The sequence below is a fragment of the Alosa sapidissima genome, chromosome 16 (genome assembly GCF_018492685.1).
Source record: "Alosa sapidissima isolate fAloSap1 chromosome 16, fAloSap1.pri, whole genome shotgun sequence".
Taxonomy (NCBI): Eukaryota; Metazoa; Chordata; class Actinopteri; order Clupeiformes; family Clupeidae; genus Alosa; species Alosa sapidissima.
Genome location: NC_055972.1, coordinates 14,179,337 through 14,193,985, shown reverse-complemented (window position 1 = coordinate 14,193,985; position 14,649 = coordinate 14,179,337). Strand labels below are relative to the sequence as shown.

At 44.5% G+C, this 14,649-nt stretch overlaps 1 protein-coding gene across 10 annotated transcripts in view; it reads left to right on the top strand.

Annotated features, from left to right (window-relative positions):
- xpo1b (exportin 1 (CRM1 homolog, yeast) b) overlaps positions 1–14,649 on the top strand; it is a 40,058-nt gene that overhangs the window by 2,618 nt on the left and 22,791 nt on the right. For 6 of the 10 annotated variants that reach the window (XM_042066531.1, XM_042066529.1, XM_042066530.1 and 3 more), the window contains 20 exons: positions 129–260; positions 445–546; positions 3,548–3,620; positions 5,904–5,965; positions 6,067–6,111; positions 6,306–6,487; positions 7,711–7,759; positions 7,853–7,972; positions 8,107–8,235; positions 8,522–8,680; positions 9,598–9,795; positions 10,241–10,379; positions 10,585–10,766; positions 10,881–11,037; positions 11,255–11,418; positions 12,036–12,170; positions 12,495–12,678; positions 13,157–13,263; positions 13,746–13,940; positions 14,171–14,339. In XM_042066531.1, the coding sequence (XP_041922465.1) occupies positions 129–260; positions 445–546; positions 3,548–3,620; positions 5,904–5,965; positions 6,067–6,111; positions 6,306–6,487; positions 7,711–7,759; positions 7,853–7,972; positions 8,107–8,235; positions 8,522–8,680; positions 9,598–9,795; positions 10,241–10,379; positions 10,585–10,766; positions 10,881–11,037; positions 11,255–11,418; positions 12,036–12,170; positions 12,495–12,678; positions 13,157–13,263; positions 13,746–13,940; positions 14,171–14,339 (2,683 nt within the window). Of the gene's footprint in view, positions 1–128; positions 261–444; positions 547–1,779; positions 3,040–3,547; positions 3,621–3,760; positions 5,018–5,299; positions 5,369–5,903; positions 5,966–6,066; positions 6,112–6,305; positions 6,488–7,710; positions 7,760–7,852; positions 7,973–8,106; positions 8,236–8,521; positions 8,681–9,597; positions 9,796–10,240; positions 10,380–10,584; positions 10,767–10,880; positions 11,038–11,254; positions 11,419–12,035; positions 12,171–12,494; positions 12,679–13,156; positions 13,264–13,745; positions 13,941–14,170; positions 14,340–14,649 lie in introns of those variants that run through there. The other 4 variants (XM_042066538.1, XM_042066535.1, XM_042066537.1 and 1 more) reach the window with 4 other exon arrangements.

Below are 14,649 nucleotides of genomic sequence, written 5' to 3'. Positions count from 1 at the left end.
GGGTTGTTTGCCACAGTGGGGTGGATACAGTCAGCTGTTTGGAATTGTGCGCCCAAACTTTCAATTCACATGACTTTGCCTGTTGGATGTTTTCTCTGCCCCCTCACCTCACCTCCCTGTCCTTGCAGAGCTCTATGCCAGCAATTATGACAATGTTAGCCGACCATGCAGCGCGACAGCTGCTGGACTTCAACCAGAAACTGGATATTAACCTGCTGGATAACGTTGTGAATTGTCTCTACCATGGTGTGGGACCCCAGGTAAGAATAGCTCTAGTTTTAGTTGTTCAACTTGAATCAATGTGTTAATGTAGACAAGAAGAGGACCTCATGGCATTGTAATTCTTATGCTGCTGAATGTCAGTGGACAGTACCACAAGGTGCACCTACCGAATAATGATCTGTGATAAATATGTTCCTTATCCCCTGCTTTTCCTCCGTGCAGCAAAGAATGGCACAGGAGGTGTTGACCCATTTAAAAGAACATCCGGATGCCTGGACCAGAGTAGACACCATCCTGGAGTTCTCACAGAACATGAACACCAAAGTAAGCCTGGCAACTCAAGTGGAGGAAGGCCATTTCTCTACTTTGAGGAAGTCCTGTCAAATTTTCCGGGCAGAATGTCTCACAATAGATCTGATCAAGAGCATTAGATTGATTGAATCTTTGATCACTTAGCTGTGCTGTCCCTCCCAGTGTAACCACCTGTTTCCTGCTCTGGTTGTGTTTTCAAAAAAGGGGAGGGTCTTCTGTTTGTCTTTGTCCCTCTGGTGGTGTGAATCATTTGGAGTGATGGCACTGGAGTATTTTCAGATAACCCTTTAACAACATCTCCCTCCTCTAATAGACACACATACTCACACGTACAGATTCCTCAACACGCATAAGCACAAATAAACTCCTTGCCCGCTCACCCTTTGAGAGGCTCCACTCTCAACTGAGAAAACTCACAGTGCAAGTTCAAGGCACTGTGTGACGATCCTCTGTTTACAGTGAAATACTTCTGCAGAGTGCCCAGTCTTCTCCTATAATACCACGTCCTTACACAAAATGACTCCGGCTGCGGCCGCTCTCGCCCTCAAATCTCTGCCCTGGCAAACAGATGCCGGTAAAATGTTCCTGACAAAACAAAACAAAAAAAAAACCTTATTTATCTCCTCGACTAAAATAAGTTGCATTGATTTGGTCTTGATTGGAGTTAGCAAACTGAATGTGGCCCGTTTCCATTACTTCTCTGTAGTGTTTTTCATGCCACTGATGTTTGTGTGGAAGTTGTAGCCTCTTCAATATTTCAAAGGCTTCCTCAAAGTAATTGTAAACCAGTTTGCCTTTTTTTGCTTGCCTGTGACATTGCTCTTAACACTTGACAAGTCATTACTAATGTTTGAGTTGATCTATCAACAGTATAAGTTCAAACATGTAATTTACCCAGTAACAGAGAAAGCAGAAAAGGTAAACACTTCTTAAATTTGTCTAAAGTCTTAATTTTTCTTACTTTTAAAAAAGGAAAGAAAAAAAAATCAATCAGAAAAAAGTGTTATCAGTAAAGCACCTCCTTAATATTTGGCTCTGAACTATCTTTATTTTCTAAATTGCTTTTTTAAAGAAAGCTTGTATTTTTACTTAATTGAAGGTGTTAATATTTGATATTAATCATAATGTTCCATTATTGTTGATTGCTTGTAATAGGAAGAAAAGGGGTGTGTCTTCCTGTGCATCTTGACACAGCTAGGCTTTGGCGGCAGGCCTCCACAAGGTCTACCCTTTTGATTCCCTTTGACTGAATTATGTTCATCAATTTTCTATTGCATTTGTTTCATTGGGCTGAGGGAGGGTTTCCGGAAACAGCACTATCTAGACCTCATCACAGCCAGGTGCTAGCAGCAGCTATTTCTTCTGTAGGGATCATTCATGTCTCCTGTGTCTGGTCTCGCATTCACTGTCCTCTCTTCAGGTCTCAACACTTTCTGCTATCCCCACAAACAAACAAAAACTAAAATCCTAACGGCAGGGCAGAATAAAACATGTCTGCTGGAAGGAGCTGTTGCTTATTGTAGCTGTTTTCTGTTGGCTCCTCCTTTTTTATTTTTATCAGAAGTTAAAGGTGAAACCGCAAGAGGGTTTGGAAGGTTTTCTAGGTTTAAAGTGGTTTAGCATTAAGGGCCGTCCAACCTTCAAGTTCACCTTTTAATAACCATATCTGTGTTGAAAACGTCCCCCTCAACAACCCTTAACCCCGTGGCTTTGAAACATTAACAGCTTGCTGTGCATCTTTTGATTTCTCAGACTTGCCCCCTGCCCCCACCACAACCACCCTCACCTAGTTAAAGGTACAGTGAGTAGTTTTGGTTGTCAGCAGAAATAAATTAATAGATAAATAGTCATACACCAATGACAAAAAAAACAGCTTCCCAGTATTGCTGTGCGTTCTATGCTTCTTGGTTCTCTGTTTCAGGCCTTTAAGTTATGTTTTATAATGTTCATGTACAATGTACTAAACACATTTAGAAAATAAGATTGAGTCAAAATCCATTGATTCAAGATGCTCAGTGGGCACAGGAATTTGAGGAACATAATCATTCCACTCCTGGCTAAGAGAAACACCTTCATTTTAGGCCTACCAATATATTAATTTCTCTTTTGCAACAAAACCTACTTACTGCACCTTTAAAGTCGATGATCCCTACAGCTGAAATACTGTTGATCCGAATAACACTAGTGACGTTAACAAGTACACTAACTAAAACACCAAGCCAAAATAAGGAGCATATCACTCTACAGAATTTGAGGGTGTCAAATCAAACCTGTGGTCTGTCTTGCTGTTCTTACGAGGCACACCAGTTCAAGGTGAAAACAAGCTTTTAGGATGACTTGCCATATTGTTTTAGTTGTTTAGCTCTTTATTTGTTTATCTTTTTATCTTCAGCAAATGAGCTGTGAGGGTGTGGCTATTTGACTTGACCATATTTTGACCCCAGAAAAGAAACCAATAAAAACATGAGGAGAGCAGAGATCATTCCATTCTGGCTCTCTTTGGGGGTCAGCAACTTTTTTTTTCTTCCTCTCCTTCCTTTTCGGGTGGCATCATTCGTTTTGTTGTGGTGCTTGGTAGCGTCTGGAGCTGTGAGCATCTCAGCAACCAGATGCTATTCGTGAGGCGTAGGCGTTGGCCTGCCTCTCTCCGTCTCCCTCCTCTCTTTGCTGTCTTTCACTGTTCTGGTGTGATGCGGGGAATAACAGCAGGACTGCTACAGGCTTTTCATCCAAATAGCGGCTCATAGAGAGAGAGAGAGAGAGAGTTGCATATTATTTTAACCCCACTGAAAATCTGCATGAAAACCTGTCCAAATCAGACCCCCCTCCCCTTCCCTTCATGTTTGTGTTTACTTAAAGGGAACATTTTAAAACATCTCAGGCAGGCTCAATTCAGACCTTTTTTTTTTTAAAATAGTTTTTGGTGGTTTAACTGCACAGCTATGGTGACATGTTTTGACGTGCTTGGGTTGAACTGACGCCATTAACGACTATTTCTCTTTTGGCATTACAGTACTATGCCCTGCAGATTCTGGAAACGGTTATAAAAACAAGATGGAAGATTTTACCACGAAACCAGTGTGAAGGTACGTGTCGTTTAACGTCCATGCTCACATTTCTGACCCAAGGCCAAGAGAGAGGTCAAAAGAGCTTTTGCATTCGGAGCTCACCAATCAAATGGCTTTGTAGGAGCAGTTTTTCCTCTCCATACATGACACCCCAGTGGACAACACCTCCCTAGCTGTTAGAGAAGGCTTTGAGCGACACGGCGCTGCCTCTGACTCTGCTGCGACAATACCATTCAAAAGGCGAACCATCGTAAGGCACTTTTCAGTTGCGGCCACAAATTCGCATTTAGTAGCCCGACGTGCTGTTGCCAAGCTGAGCCGTGTCCTCTGCTAAGCATGCTGGTGTGCGTTTCTGCTTGGCTGGGTGCAGTTCCCTCTCCAAAAGGATTGGATTCAGCACTTGGGCAGCCCTTCTCCACAGCAGAAAAAGGCAAGTCAAAGCAAGAACACGTTGTTTGTGGCAGAGCTGTTTCCCCAATGGGCGTATTGTAAAGACTAGCTGTTATTGTAAGTGATCAGATAAAACTTGGTATACAGAGTGCTTTGCAAGTGCCAAGCATAAGAAACAAATTATTGATGGTTCCTGTCGCAGCAACTGTTTTGTAATTTCATTTACAGGCAGCTGTGGCTTCCCCCGATTTAGCTACAGGCAACCGCTGCAAAAAATTGGGATGTATATTTAAAGCATCTAGTTATTCATCTATGTAACTGAATTTGTTTGATTCTTTAGATCATGTAATAGTCTTTTGATATGCCATCAATCCAAATCAAAACAAACTATAGCCAGTGTTTTAACATGTCCCCTTCTGATCACTACTGTCCCCATATGATTATTCAGTTCCCAGTGTAATGTGATCAGCACAGCATTAGACGTCATGGAGTTGGAAGTAATCCAACTATGAACTGTTGTCCCTGGGGTGTAATTCGGCCAGCCTCTCTGCTCTTCATTCTACCTGAAGTGCTTTGTGTGTGTATGTGTGTGCAAGTACGTGGGTTATTTTATTTTTTTGTTAGAATGTATAATACATGAAATTACAAAGATGCCTACCCTTTGATTGACAACCCCAAAGTTGATTGGCTCCCTTGTTAAAGGTTCCATACTTTGCTGCCCCCTATCTGCCACTTAATGGTACTATCACCAGGCATTGAAGAGAATGAAGTGGTGAACTGCATACACATGCCTCTTAATTTAGCCTTCATCCATTTCCTCATGCGTTTCCATTACTCACAATCCTCAGACTCATGCAATCAGCAGCAGAGCTGGGAGAAGGTCTCTAATGTTTTGAAGTGCACACAAACTAGAGTGTGACTTTTTAATGCTAACAGGATGTATGTGTTCTTTTGAAGAGCTTTTGACTCCAGATTACTAATAGGATTCAGTCGGTACTCTTTTGCCCATCCCAACAGCTTAACAAGTAAGAGAAATTGTTGATTGTTCTACATCCATGTTAAGATGCTACCACATTTTTTGAAATTAAGGGACTTAAGGATGCCCATAGTAAGAGTATGTAATTGTAAGAAACATTGCAGGAGTCTTAATACTGACTAGACAGTGTATGCCCAATGTTTGGCTTCTAATCAAGATTTTTATTACATTTTAGGTTAAAGTCAAATCTAATCATTCTATTATTGAGTCACTTCTTTTTCCCCTCCAAGTTATTAGCTCTTTTTTTTTTTTCCCCCATCATTGACCTAAGACTTCCCACTTCTGACCGTAGATGCCTGAGTTTTGTTCAAGTGGCAAACCAATGCAGGGCGACTGGCAAGTATGTCATTTCACGTGTCAGCGTTCTGCCTTGCATCCGGGTCTGTGATTGGTTCTCTACACATTACTGTGGTCATGTGATGATGCTCCTAGCAAATGTGGATAGAGCTAGTACTCTCATCTTCCAACAAGCAATGTGTCTAAAAGCTATTTTGAGCTGTTTTTTTTTCTCTCCTGTCCTGTTCAAAGGGAATGATGTCATTAATTATTCCCAGTACTAGAATTGGCAAATATCTCCAAACACATTAAGGAAATAAAATGTATGTATCTTCAAGTTAATACAAACAAATCCGGCGCACGCTAGTTTACTCACTGAGCTATGCATGGCAAGAGACAATGTAGTTCTCTGAAATGTGCTGGGTTTTTGTTTATTTTCCTACAGATGTCTCTCTCTCTTTTTTTTATTTCCTTCACTATTTGATACCCTTAAGTGCCCCCCTACCCAAAGTCTCCATTGTCAGGACTGGCTCTGCATGTGGCCTCTGCTGCCCATCAGCGGACTCTAACGCCCGGCCTTTTTATTTGCTTGTGTGCAGGAATAAAAAAGTATGTTGTCGGTCTGATTATCAAGACGTCGTCTGATGCAGCAACTGTCGAGGTGAGTGGAGCTGCTTGGAGAGGCATCACAGTCTATTGTAGCTTTTATTTTGGGAATTTATCTTTCCAGAAATGTGACTCTATTCTTATGTGACTTTGCAGAAAGAGAAGGTATACATAGGAAAGCTAAACATGATCCTGGTGCAGGTAAGATCTACTTATCCTACATTTTTGTAAATAAACACCTGAGTGACTGAAAATACTAAGCATGTGTAATGACATGATGTATTTATTCCTGTCTTGTATTCCTGTGGCAGTGTTGGTATTTTAACTATGCAGAGGGACAAATTGGAGTGTGGTTTGTGTTTTTGTTGTGTGTTTGTGACTGTGCACACGCGTAGATCCTGAAGCAGGAGTGGCCCAAGCACTGGCCAACCTTCATCAGCGACATTGTGGGTGCGAGCCGCACCAGCGAGAGCCTGTGCCAGAACAACATGGTTATCCTAAAACTGCTGAGCGAGGAGGTGTTTGACTTCTCCAGTGGCCAAATGACCCAGGTCAAAGCCAAGCATCTAAAAGACAGGTGAGGCACTGATACCACCCCTCTGATACTTAAAGGAGAATTCCGGTGTGATATTGACCTAAAGTGTATTGAAACATGATACCGAGTGTGAACGTATGTCTCATAGCCCATCTCGACTTGTCCCCTGCACTCCAAAATCTGGCGCTAGTTAGCCGATGCTACCAACAACTTTTTCAGTAGTGGTGCTTCGGCATCGGGCTAGCCATGCAAATAAATCACTGTTTTACACCCATTTACGAGGCTCAATGTATCTCCACACTTCATTGGTAGACTTCCTAGGGCCCTGACATTTAAAACGAGACATTGAGAACTTTGAAAAAGCACTGGTAGTTTACTTACAAGACGATTTATACAGACAGTATCTTCACGAAGTTTAACGTTTGCAGCCATCTTGAATTTAGTCACGATAAGTCGAGCAACGAGTAAGAATGAACAGGTATGATAAGGGATCAGATTCCAAAAATAATTCAGTGGAAATGCATGGATTCCAGTTTCTTCCAGTAGCAGCAACTGGAATCCATGCATTTCCACTGAATTATTTTTGGAATCTGATCCCTTATCATACCTGTTCATTCTTACTCGTTGCTCGACTTATCGTGACTAAATTCAAGATGGCTGCAAACGCTAAACTTCGTGAAGATACTGTCTGTATAAATCGTCTTGTAAGTAAACTACCAGTGCTTTTTCAAAGTTCTCAATGTCTCGTTTTAAATGTCAGGGCCCTCGGAAGTCTACCAATGAAGTGTGGAGATACATTGAGCCTCGTAAATGGGTGTAAAACAGTGATTTATTTGCATGGCTAGCCCGATGCCGAAGCACCACTATTGAAAAAGATGTTGGTAGCATCGGCTAACTAGCGCCAGATTTTGGAGTGCAGGGGACAAGCCGAGATGGGCTATGAGACATACGTTCACACTCGGTATCATGTTTCGATACACTTTAGGTCAATATCACACCGGAATTCTCCTTTAACTCCAACAATGGCCTTAGGGTTGATTAAAAAAAAATAAAAACGTCTGAACTCCAGCATGCTAATACTTTCCTGAAATAAAAAAAAAACCAATTACCTCTACCAGATAGGCTTGGTTGGATCTAAAGCTACTCTTGGCCTTCAACCCAGTTACACAATTACTGTTGTTCAGTAAACTTGGGCAAGACTGTCATACACATGCCCACTCTACCTTCATTATTAACTCTCCACTGTTGTGTATTTTTCCCTCCAGTATGTGTAATGAATTCTCCCAGATCTTCCAGCTCTGCCAGTTCGTCATGGTATGTATCAGGCTTTGAATGTTTGTGTGGTTGTCTCCCCCTGATCTTTCTATATGAAAATCAAACATACATTTAATTTTCTGTGCTCTATAGGAAAATTCCCAGAATGCCCCACTGGTCCACGCCACTTTAGAAACACTGCTTCGGTTTCTCAACTGGATCCCTCTGGGCTACATATTTGAAACCAAGCTCATCAGCACCCTCGTGTATAAGGTACATACTTTAAGTCTCCTCTGACACCCCAGTATTTCTGTGTGCCCAGGAAAGGCCCAACATCCATAAAGGGTGTCGTGTTACCAGCTGGCAGTAAAAACCCTGTTGCTCTACCCCCCCTTCCTCTCCCACAGTTTCTAAACGTGCCCATGTTCCGAAACGTGACGCTGAAGTGCCTGACCGAGATTGCAGGTGTGAGCGTGAGCCAGTACGAGGAGCAGTTTGTCACGCTGTTTACACTCACCATGATGCAACTCAAACAGGTAACACGTCCGCTACTAGTAACGTTAAGAAATCAATTCGCCATAGACTGTTAAAGACTGGCTGCTGGTAAGATAAATTGAACTGGCTGAATAAGTCTGAACTAGTCTGAATATTTGTTTTGTTTGTTGTTGTTTGTCTGGGAATGTTTATGGCCTGTCATCAGCATGTTTTTGACATGCTGTTGGTATCATGTTTTTGACCTTGACCAATTGACAGCTGTGAAGCTCTGTCCAATGGTGAAATAAATAATAAAAAAATATATATTGTTCCTTCTTCCTGTAACAGATGCTTCCTCTGAACACCAACATCCGCCTAGCCTACGCAAACGGCAAGGACGACGAGCAGAACTTCATCCAGAACCTGAGCCTGTTCCTCTGCACCTTCCTCAAGGAGCACGGCCAGCTCATCGAGAAGCGCCTCAATCTGCGGGAGACCCTCATGGAGGTGAGGCCACCCGGTCCTATCTGCCAAAGCAGACCAGCTAAAGCAGCAGCAGTAGCAGCAGCAGTAGCAGCCCACAGGCCTCTGATCAAAGATTGTTAAGGCGGAGCAAGATGTTTCATCAGGAGCCACTTCCGGGAACCCGGATCGCACGAGGGGGGGGTCAAAATCCCCCTTTATGCAGAGCAGAGGCAGCGACTGCTCCATTGAAGTCTATGGGCATAGCTCAGAATTTCACCACATATGCTAAGGTCTTGGTTCTATAGAGTTAGGAATGTGAATTTCGGGCACGTTTTCATGATCCTCAAACCCTTCTGAACATTTCAGGTACATTTTTAGCATTTTTGAGCATTCCAGTCTGGAGAAAATCAACCTTATATCAGGTGTGCGCCGGTTATTTATGCAGCTGCTGTTGGCCGGTTGCAACGTACGCTCGTCAATACGTCATCGACACGCCTCTTTATGCAGACAGGATTCGATCCCCATTTCGCGCCCATAGACATGAACTACGACGAAGTATCTTGCTCCGCCTTAACAATCTTTGCTCTGATCACCATCTCCTCTGCACTTGCTTCCTCCACCACCACCTCCGTCCCCATCTGACCATCTGGTGTTAGTCAGTGTTGTCTCCACCACCACGCCAGGGTCTTATCAGGGCCACGCAGGCCCTGCCACCTTGAAGTTCCAAAAGACAGTGGTTGCGAAATTAGAATGAGCCCCAAAAACGTTCAGCCCTTCCATCTCACTCTGCATGCTCTTCTCTCTAAGCAACACTTTGGCATTACGCTCACTCACTACGTACGTCTCTTTATCAGTCTGATCCATCGTGGAATAGTGTTGCACAATCTCTCCATCAGATAGAACACTTAATGCAGTTCCTCACTCTTTTCCATCTTGCTCTACGCTCCCCTTTCTCCCAGGCACTGCACTACATGCTGCTGGTCTCTGAGGTGGAGGAGACAGAGATTTTCAAGATCTGTCTGGAGTACTGGAACCACCTGGCGTCCGAGCTGTACCGCGAGAGCCCCTTCTCCACCTCCACCTCGCCACTCCTGTCAGGCAGCCAGCACTTCGACGTGCCCCCTAGGAGGCAGCTCTATCTGCCCGTCCTCTCCAAGGTGAGTGCGTCCTCAGGAAGCCACGTTAGAGAGAGGTCCTTTACAGCAAACGTAAGCGGCTCGTCCATATATGGAACATGGAGTCCAAGTATTAAAAACGATGATGGAAGCCTAGAAAGGCAAACCCCCAAAATACTGAAAGACTGACCACATCAGTTTACGTCCAGTTTTTGTGAGCTGCTATAAGAGGCCATTTTGTTTTGTTTTTAAGAGGCATTTTGTTTTTTTGTTTTTTGAAGCCCAATACCTCCCCATCGTATAATTAACTGCAAACCCTCAGCCGAAGCAGCTTGTAAATATGCACAGCTAAACACTGAAACTTTATTTTTTTTAGACACATCCTCTTGCACAGTTTCCTCAAAGCAGCTGAAGTGTTACCCACTGCATCAGGAAAAGACTCCTCCGTTTACACACACCCCCCTCCCTCCCCCTTCTTTTCCCCCAGGTGCGTTTGCTGATGGTAAGCCGCATGGCCAAGCCCGAGGAGGTGCTGGTGGTGGAGAATGACCAGGGCGAGGTGGTGCGCGAGTTCATGAAGGACACCGATTCCATCAACCTCTACAAGAACATGAGGGAGACGCTGGGTGAGTGCTCTGTGCCTCATAGCGCAGGGACTGTTTGGGCAATTTGTTTACTTAATATCCTCTTAGCTTAGCTGTTGTTGATGCATCTGAGGGCATTTACTGCTGGCTCTTTAGCTTGGGATCACTCCTCTCAATACCTTTCTAAACCATTTCTTTTTTATGTTTTCTCTCTCTCCCTCTTCCTCCTCCTCTCCATGGGCCTCAGTCTACCTGACTCACTTGGACTATGCGGACACTGAACGCATCATGACTGAGAAGCTTCACAACCAGGTGAACGGGACCGAGTGGTCCTGGAAGAACCTGAACACGCTGTGTTGGGCCATCGGCTCCATCAGTGGGGCCATGCACGAGGAGGACGAGAAGAGGTTCCTGGTCACAGTCATCAAGGTGGGCAACTGGATATCACTAAGTGCCTAGTTCCTGGATAGGGATTAGTTAGTAGTTATTAGTTCTGCACTTAGGGATGATTGGTGCTTCATGCTTCATGTGTTTGTGCCTCAGGACCTCCTGGGCCTGTGTGAGCAAAAGAGGGGTAAGGACAACAAGGCCATCATCGCCTCCAATATCATGTATATCGTGGGCCAGTACCCACGATTCCTGCGCGCCCACTGGAAGTTCCTCAAGACTGTAGTCAACAAACTCTTTGAGTTCATGCACGGTGAGTGAGTGACTGACTGACAATGGGTTTGCAGCTTCAGTTTAGCATGGACATTATGGATCTTTGGCAAAGTTTGACAATGGCAGTATAGTAGTATAAATCGTTGTATGTTACTAACAATCAGTCTTTATCTGCAAGAAATTACTTGCCAACATAATTAGTATACTTTCACATTCTTGTATAATGTGGCATGCTTATAACTCACTATGTTTTACAGAAACCCATGATGGCGTGCAGGACATGGCCTGCGACACGTTCATCAAGATCGCCCAGAAGTGCCGGCGACACTTTGTCCAGGTGCAGGTGGGTGAGGTGATGCCCTTCATCGACGAGATCCTCAACAACATCAACACCATCATCTGTGACCTCCAGCCGCAGCAGGTGAGGCCTTCACTTCCTGATCTCTGCCTCCCGCCTCACCTTCGTTACACACCAAACGCACGTTGCACCTGAGATTGTCATCCCATAGAGAAACTGTTTGTATGGTAATTTAGAGATGATGTTGAGGACAAGTGCTCCATTTTACTAAAAGGTCCATCACATTCTCTCTGGAGCATCAAGTCACAGTTGTCTTTTGCCCAATCATGATCTACTGATGACTTGGCCTTTATATTGCATTTATTAAGTTATTGATTAGGTGCTTTTACGTTCTATCAGTAGTGCCAGTTCATTTAACAGCAGAATTGTATGATCGAACGAACTACCGGTGCTACACTTGCATTTCTTTAGAAGTAAAGATTTTCTCTACTTATGAAAAACCCTAATGGCCCCCACTGTTGTAATTTGTAGAGGCTTAGAGGCAGGAAATTAGCTGGAATGAATAGCTGACCTCAGGGTTGGGAAGAAAATCAGCAGTCGTCTCTTGGATGTTGTCTTTCATTTGTTTGCACTTTCCCTTTGTTTCCCCTGTCAGGACCCGTCTAATGAACACAGCTGTTTTCTCTTCCTGTGCTTTCTCTCTGCCGTTCTTTTCCTGCGCTGCTGTCCGTTTATTCCAGGTGCACACGTTCTACGAGGCGGTGGGCTACATGATCAGCGCAAGTAACGACCAGGCCACGCAGGAGCACCTGATAGAGAAGTACATGCTCCTGCCCAACCAGGTGTGGGACAGCATCATCCAGCAGGCGACCAAAGTAAGACACACACACACACACACACGGTCCTTATACACAATCACTGTTTTAGTGCTGTGTGTGTTTCTGGAGGGAGATCAGTGTCCATATTTTCAAATGTAGACTAGTTTTGCATTGTGTAATAATGTATGGACATTTTTAACAATGTGGACTGTATGTAGCTCAACATCCACTTCATTTTGTCACGTTTTGGACTGATTCCTGTTTTTTAAATAGAAAGAAAACAAGCACTGTAAATTCGCTGATAATAGTCGTCCCAGCACTGCAGTGGCCTTCCTAACCTCCCCAGTCTCCTCCCTGTCCTGTCCCCTCTCCTCACCTCAGAACGTGGACATCCTGAAGGACCCAGAGACGGTAAAGCAGCTGGGCAGCATCCTGAAGACCAACGTGCGGGCCTGCAAGGCCGTTGGCCACCCCTTCGTCATCCAGCTGGGGCGCATCTACCTGGACATGCTCAACGTCTACAAGTGTCTGAGCGAGAACATCTCCGCTGCCATCCAGACCAATGGTGTGTGTGTGTGTGTGTGTGTGTGTGTTCACATTCATTCCCTGCACTGTTTGCATCTTATGTGATTGACCTTACACCTACTGTCTTCATTTGTGTGTGTGAGTCAGATTTGTTTTATTGCCGTACATCTATGTGTGGGAGCTAGTCTTGTGGGCTCGTACTACTAATAGTTCTGTGAGCCAGATCTATATTAACTACTGGCGGCATGGTGCTATAAATAGGATGAAGTGTGAAGGAAATGTAAGTGTTTGCAGGCTGTGTGCGTAATAGTGATGATCCTGATATGATAGGCACCCCCTGAGAATTTTACTACCGTACATCTCAGAGTTCTGTCCTCTCCCCCCGCCAATGTGTGTGTCTGGAATTCGTCCACTGTGTGTGTGTCTTCCTGGGAGTCCAGATTTACTGTCCAGGATAGGTGTGTGTGTGATTATGATCATCTGTCTTCTCTAACGGGTGACTTGTCCGTCTGCCACAGGTGAGATGGTGACGAAGCAGCCTCTAATAAGGAGTATGAGGACGGTGAAGCGGGAGACGCTAAAGCTGATCTCCGGCTGGGTCAGCCGCTCCAATGACCCCCAGATGGTGAGCCCGCCCCCTAGACACTCCGACGCACAGCTGAGCGCACGCAACGCTCTCTCCCCCCAAGATGCACTCCTTCATAGTCAGTGACAGTGCAATGCTTTGAAGAGACCGATTTAGTGTCTGCATTAAGAAACGTACTTCACGGCCAGTACTATTTTAGGGTTTTCTGTGTATTTTGAGTTGCTGTTGAATGCAATAGCTTTATTTGTTCTGAGTGTGTGCTAAATGTTTGTGTTTATTGTTGTGTTTGATTTGAGCTGAGTTTTGTTTCTTTAAATACCATAATAAAAATCGTAAGACATGTAAATGTTCGTACCGAGGTGTGTTCCCAAGGTGCACCTGACTCTAACCTCCTGTCTGAGATTAGTCTAGTCCTGACACGACACAAGCAGTCGTACGTCTGGTGCCTGCCACTGATCCTGTCTAATCCCTGTGTGCTTGTGTGTGTGTGTGTGTGTGTGTGTGTGTGTGCGCCTGTGCAGGTGGGGGAGAATTTTGTTCCTCCGCTTCTGGATGCCGTGCTCATCGATTACCAGCGGAATGTTCCGGCTGCCAGGGAGCCCGAAGTGCTCAGCACGATGGCAACCATCGTAAATAAACTTGGCGGGCACATCACCACGGAAATCCCACAGATTTTTGATGCTGTCTTCGAGTGCACTCTGAACATGATCAACAAGGTGACACCCTCTGAACCACACACTGCACTGAATCAATCATTTCACCAGGTCACCTTATTTGGCTTTCCAAGTTACTGAGGCCATTTGGTCCAAGGTAGTGGTGGTCATTTCTTATAATGACGCACCTCTGTCCTACTGCAGGACTCTTCCCACCCAATTGAAATGCTGTTGCTGTGAGGTTCAGGTGAATAAGCTCCTCACCCCCTTGTTTCCCCCTTCTCTCTGTGTAGGACTTTGAGGAATACCCCGAGCACAGGACGCATTTCTTCTACCTGCTCCAGGCGGTCAACTCCCACTGCTTCCCAGCATTCCTGGCCATCCCCCCAGCCCAGTTCAAGCTGGTGCTAGACTCCATCATCTGGGCCTTCAAGCACACCATGAGGAATGTGGCTGACACGGGTGAGCACACACGCACACAGAAACACACACATAACATACATACGCACACACACTATGAAAGTTTTTCACCTTAGTATAATCTTTACGAAGCCAATTTGATGGTAAATAAACTTGTAAAAGGCAAATCATTCACCTAGCATAGCTATACAGTATAGGCATAGCGACAAAATAATTTTCATTGTGTACAGGGGGACAAGTCACGAGATGTTTGCTATTAACAGCAGAGTAAAATATAAATATATCGCAACTCTAGGGAGCTCTACAGTAGCCAAAAATACCTAAACCTGCATAATGTACCTTTTAATTAAAG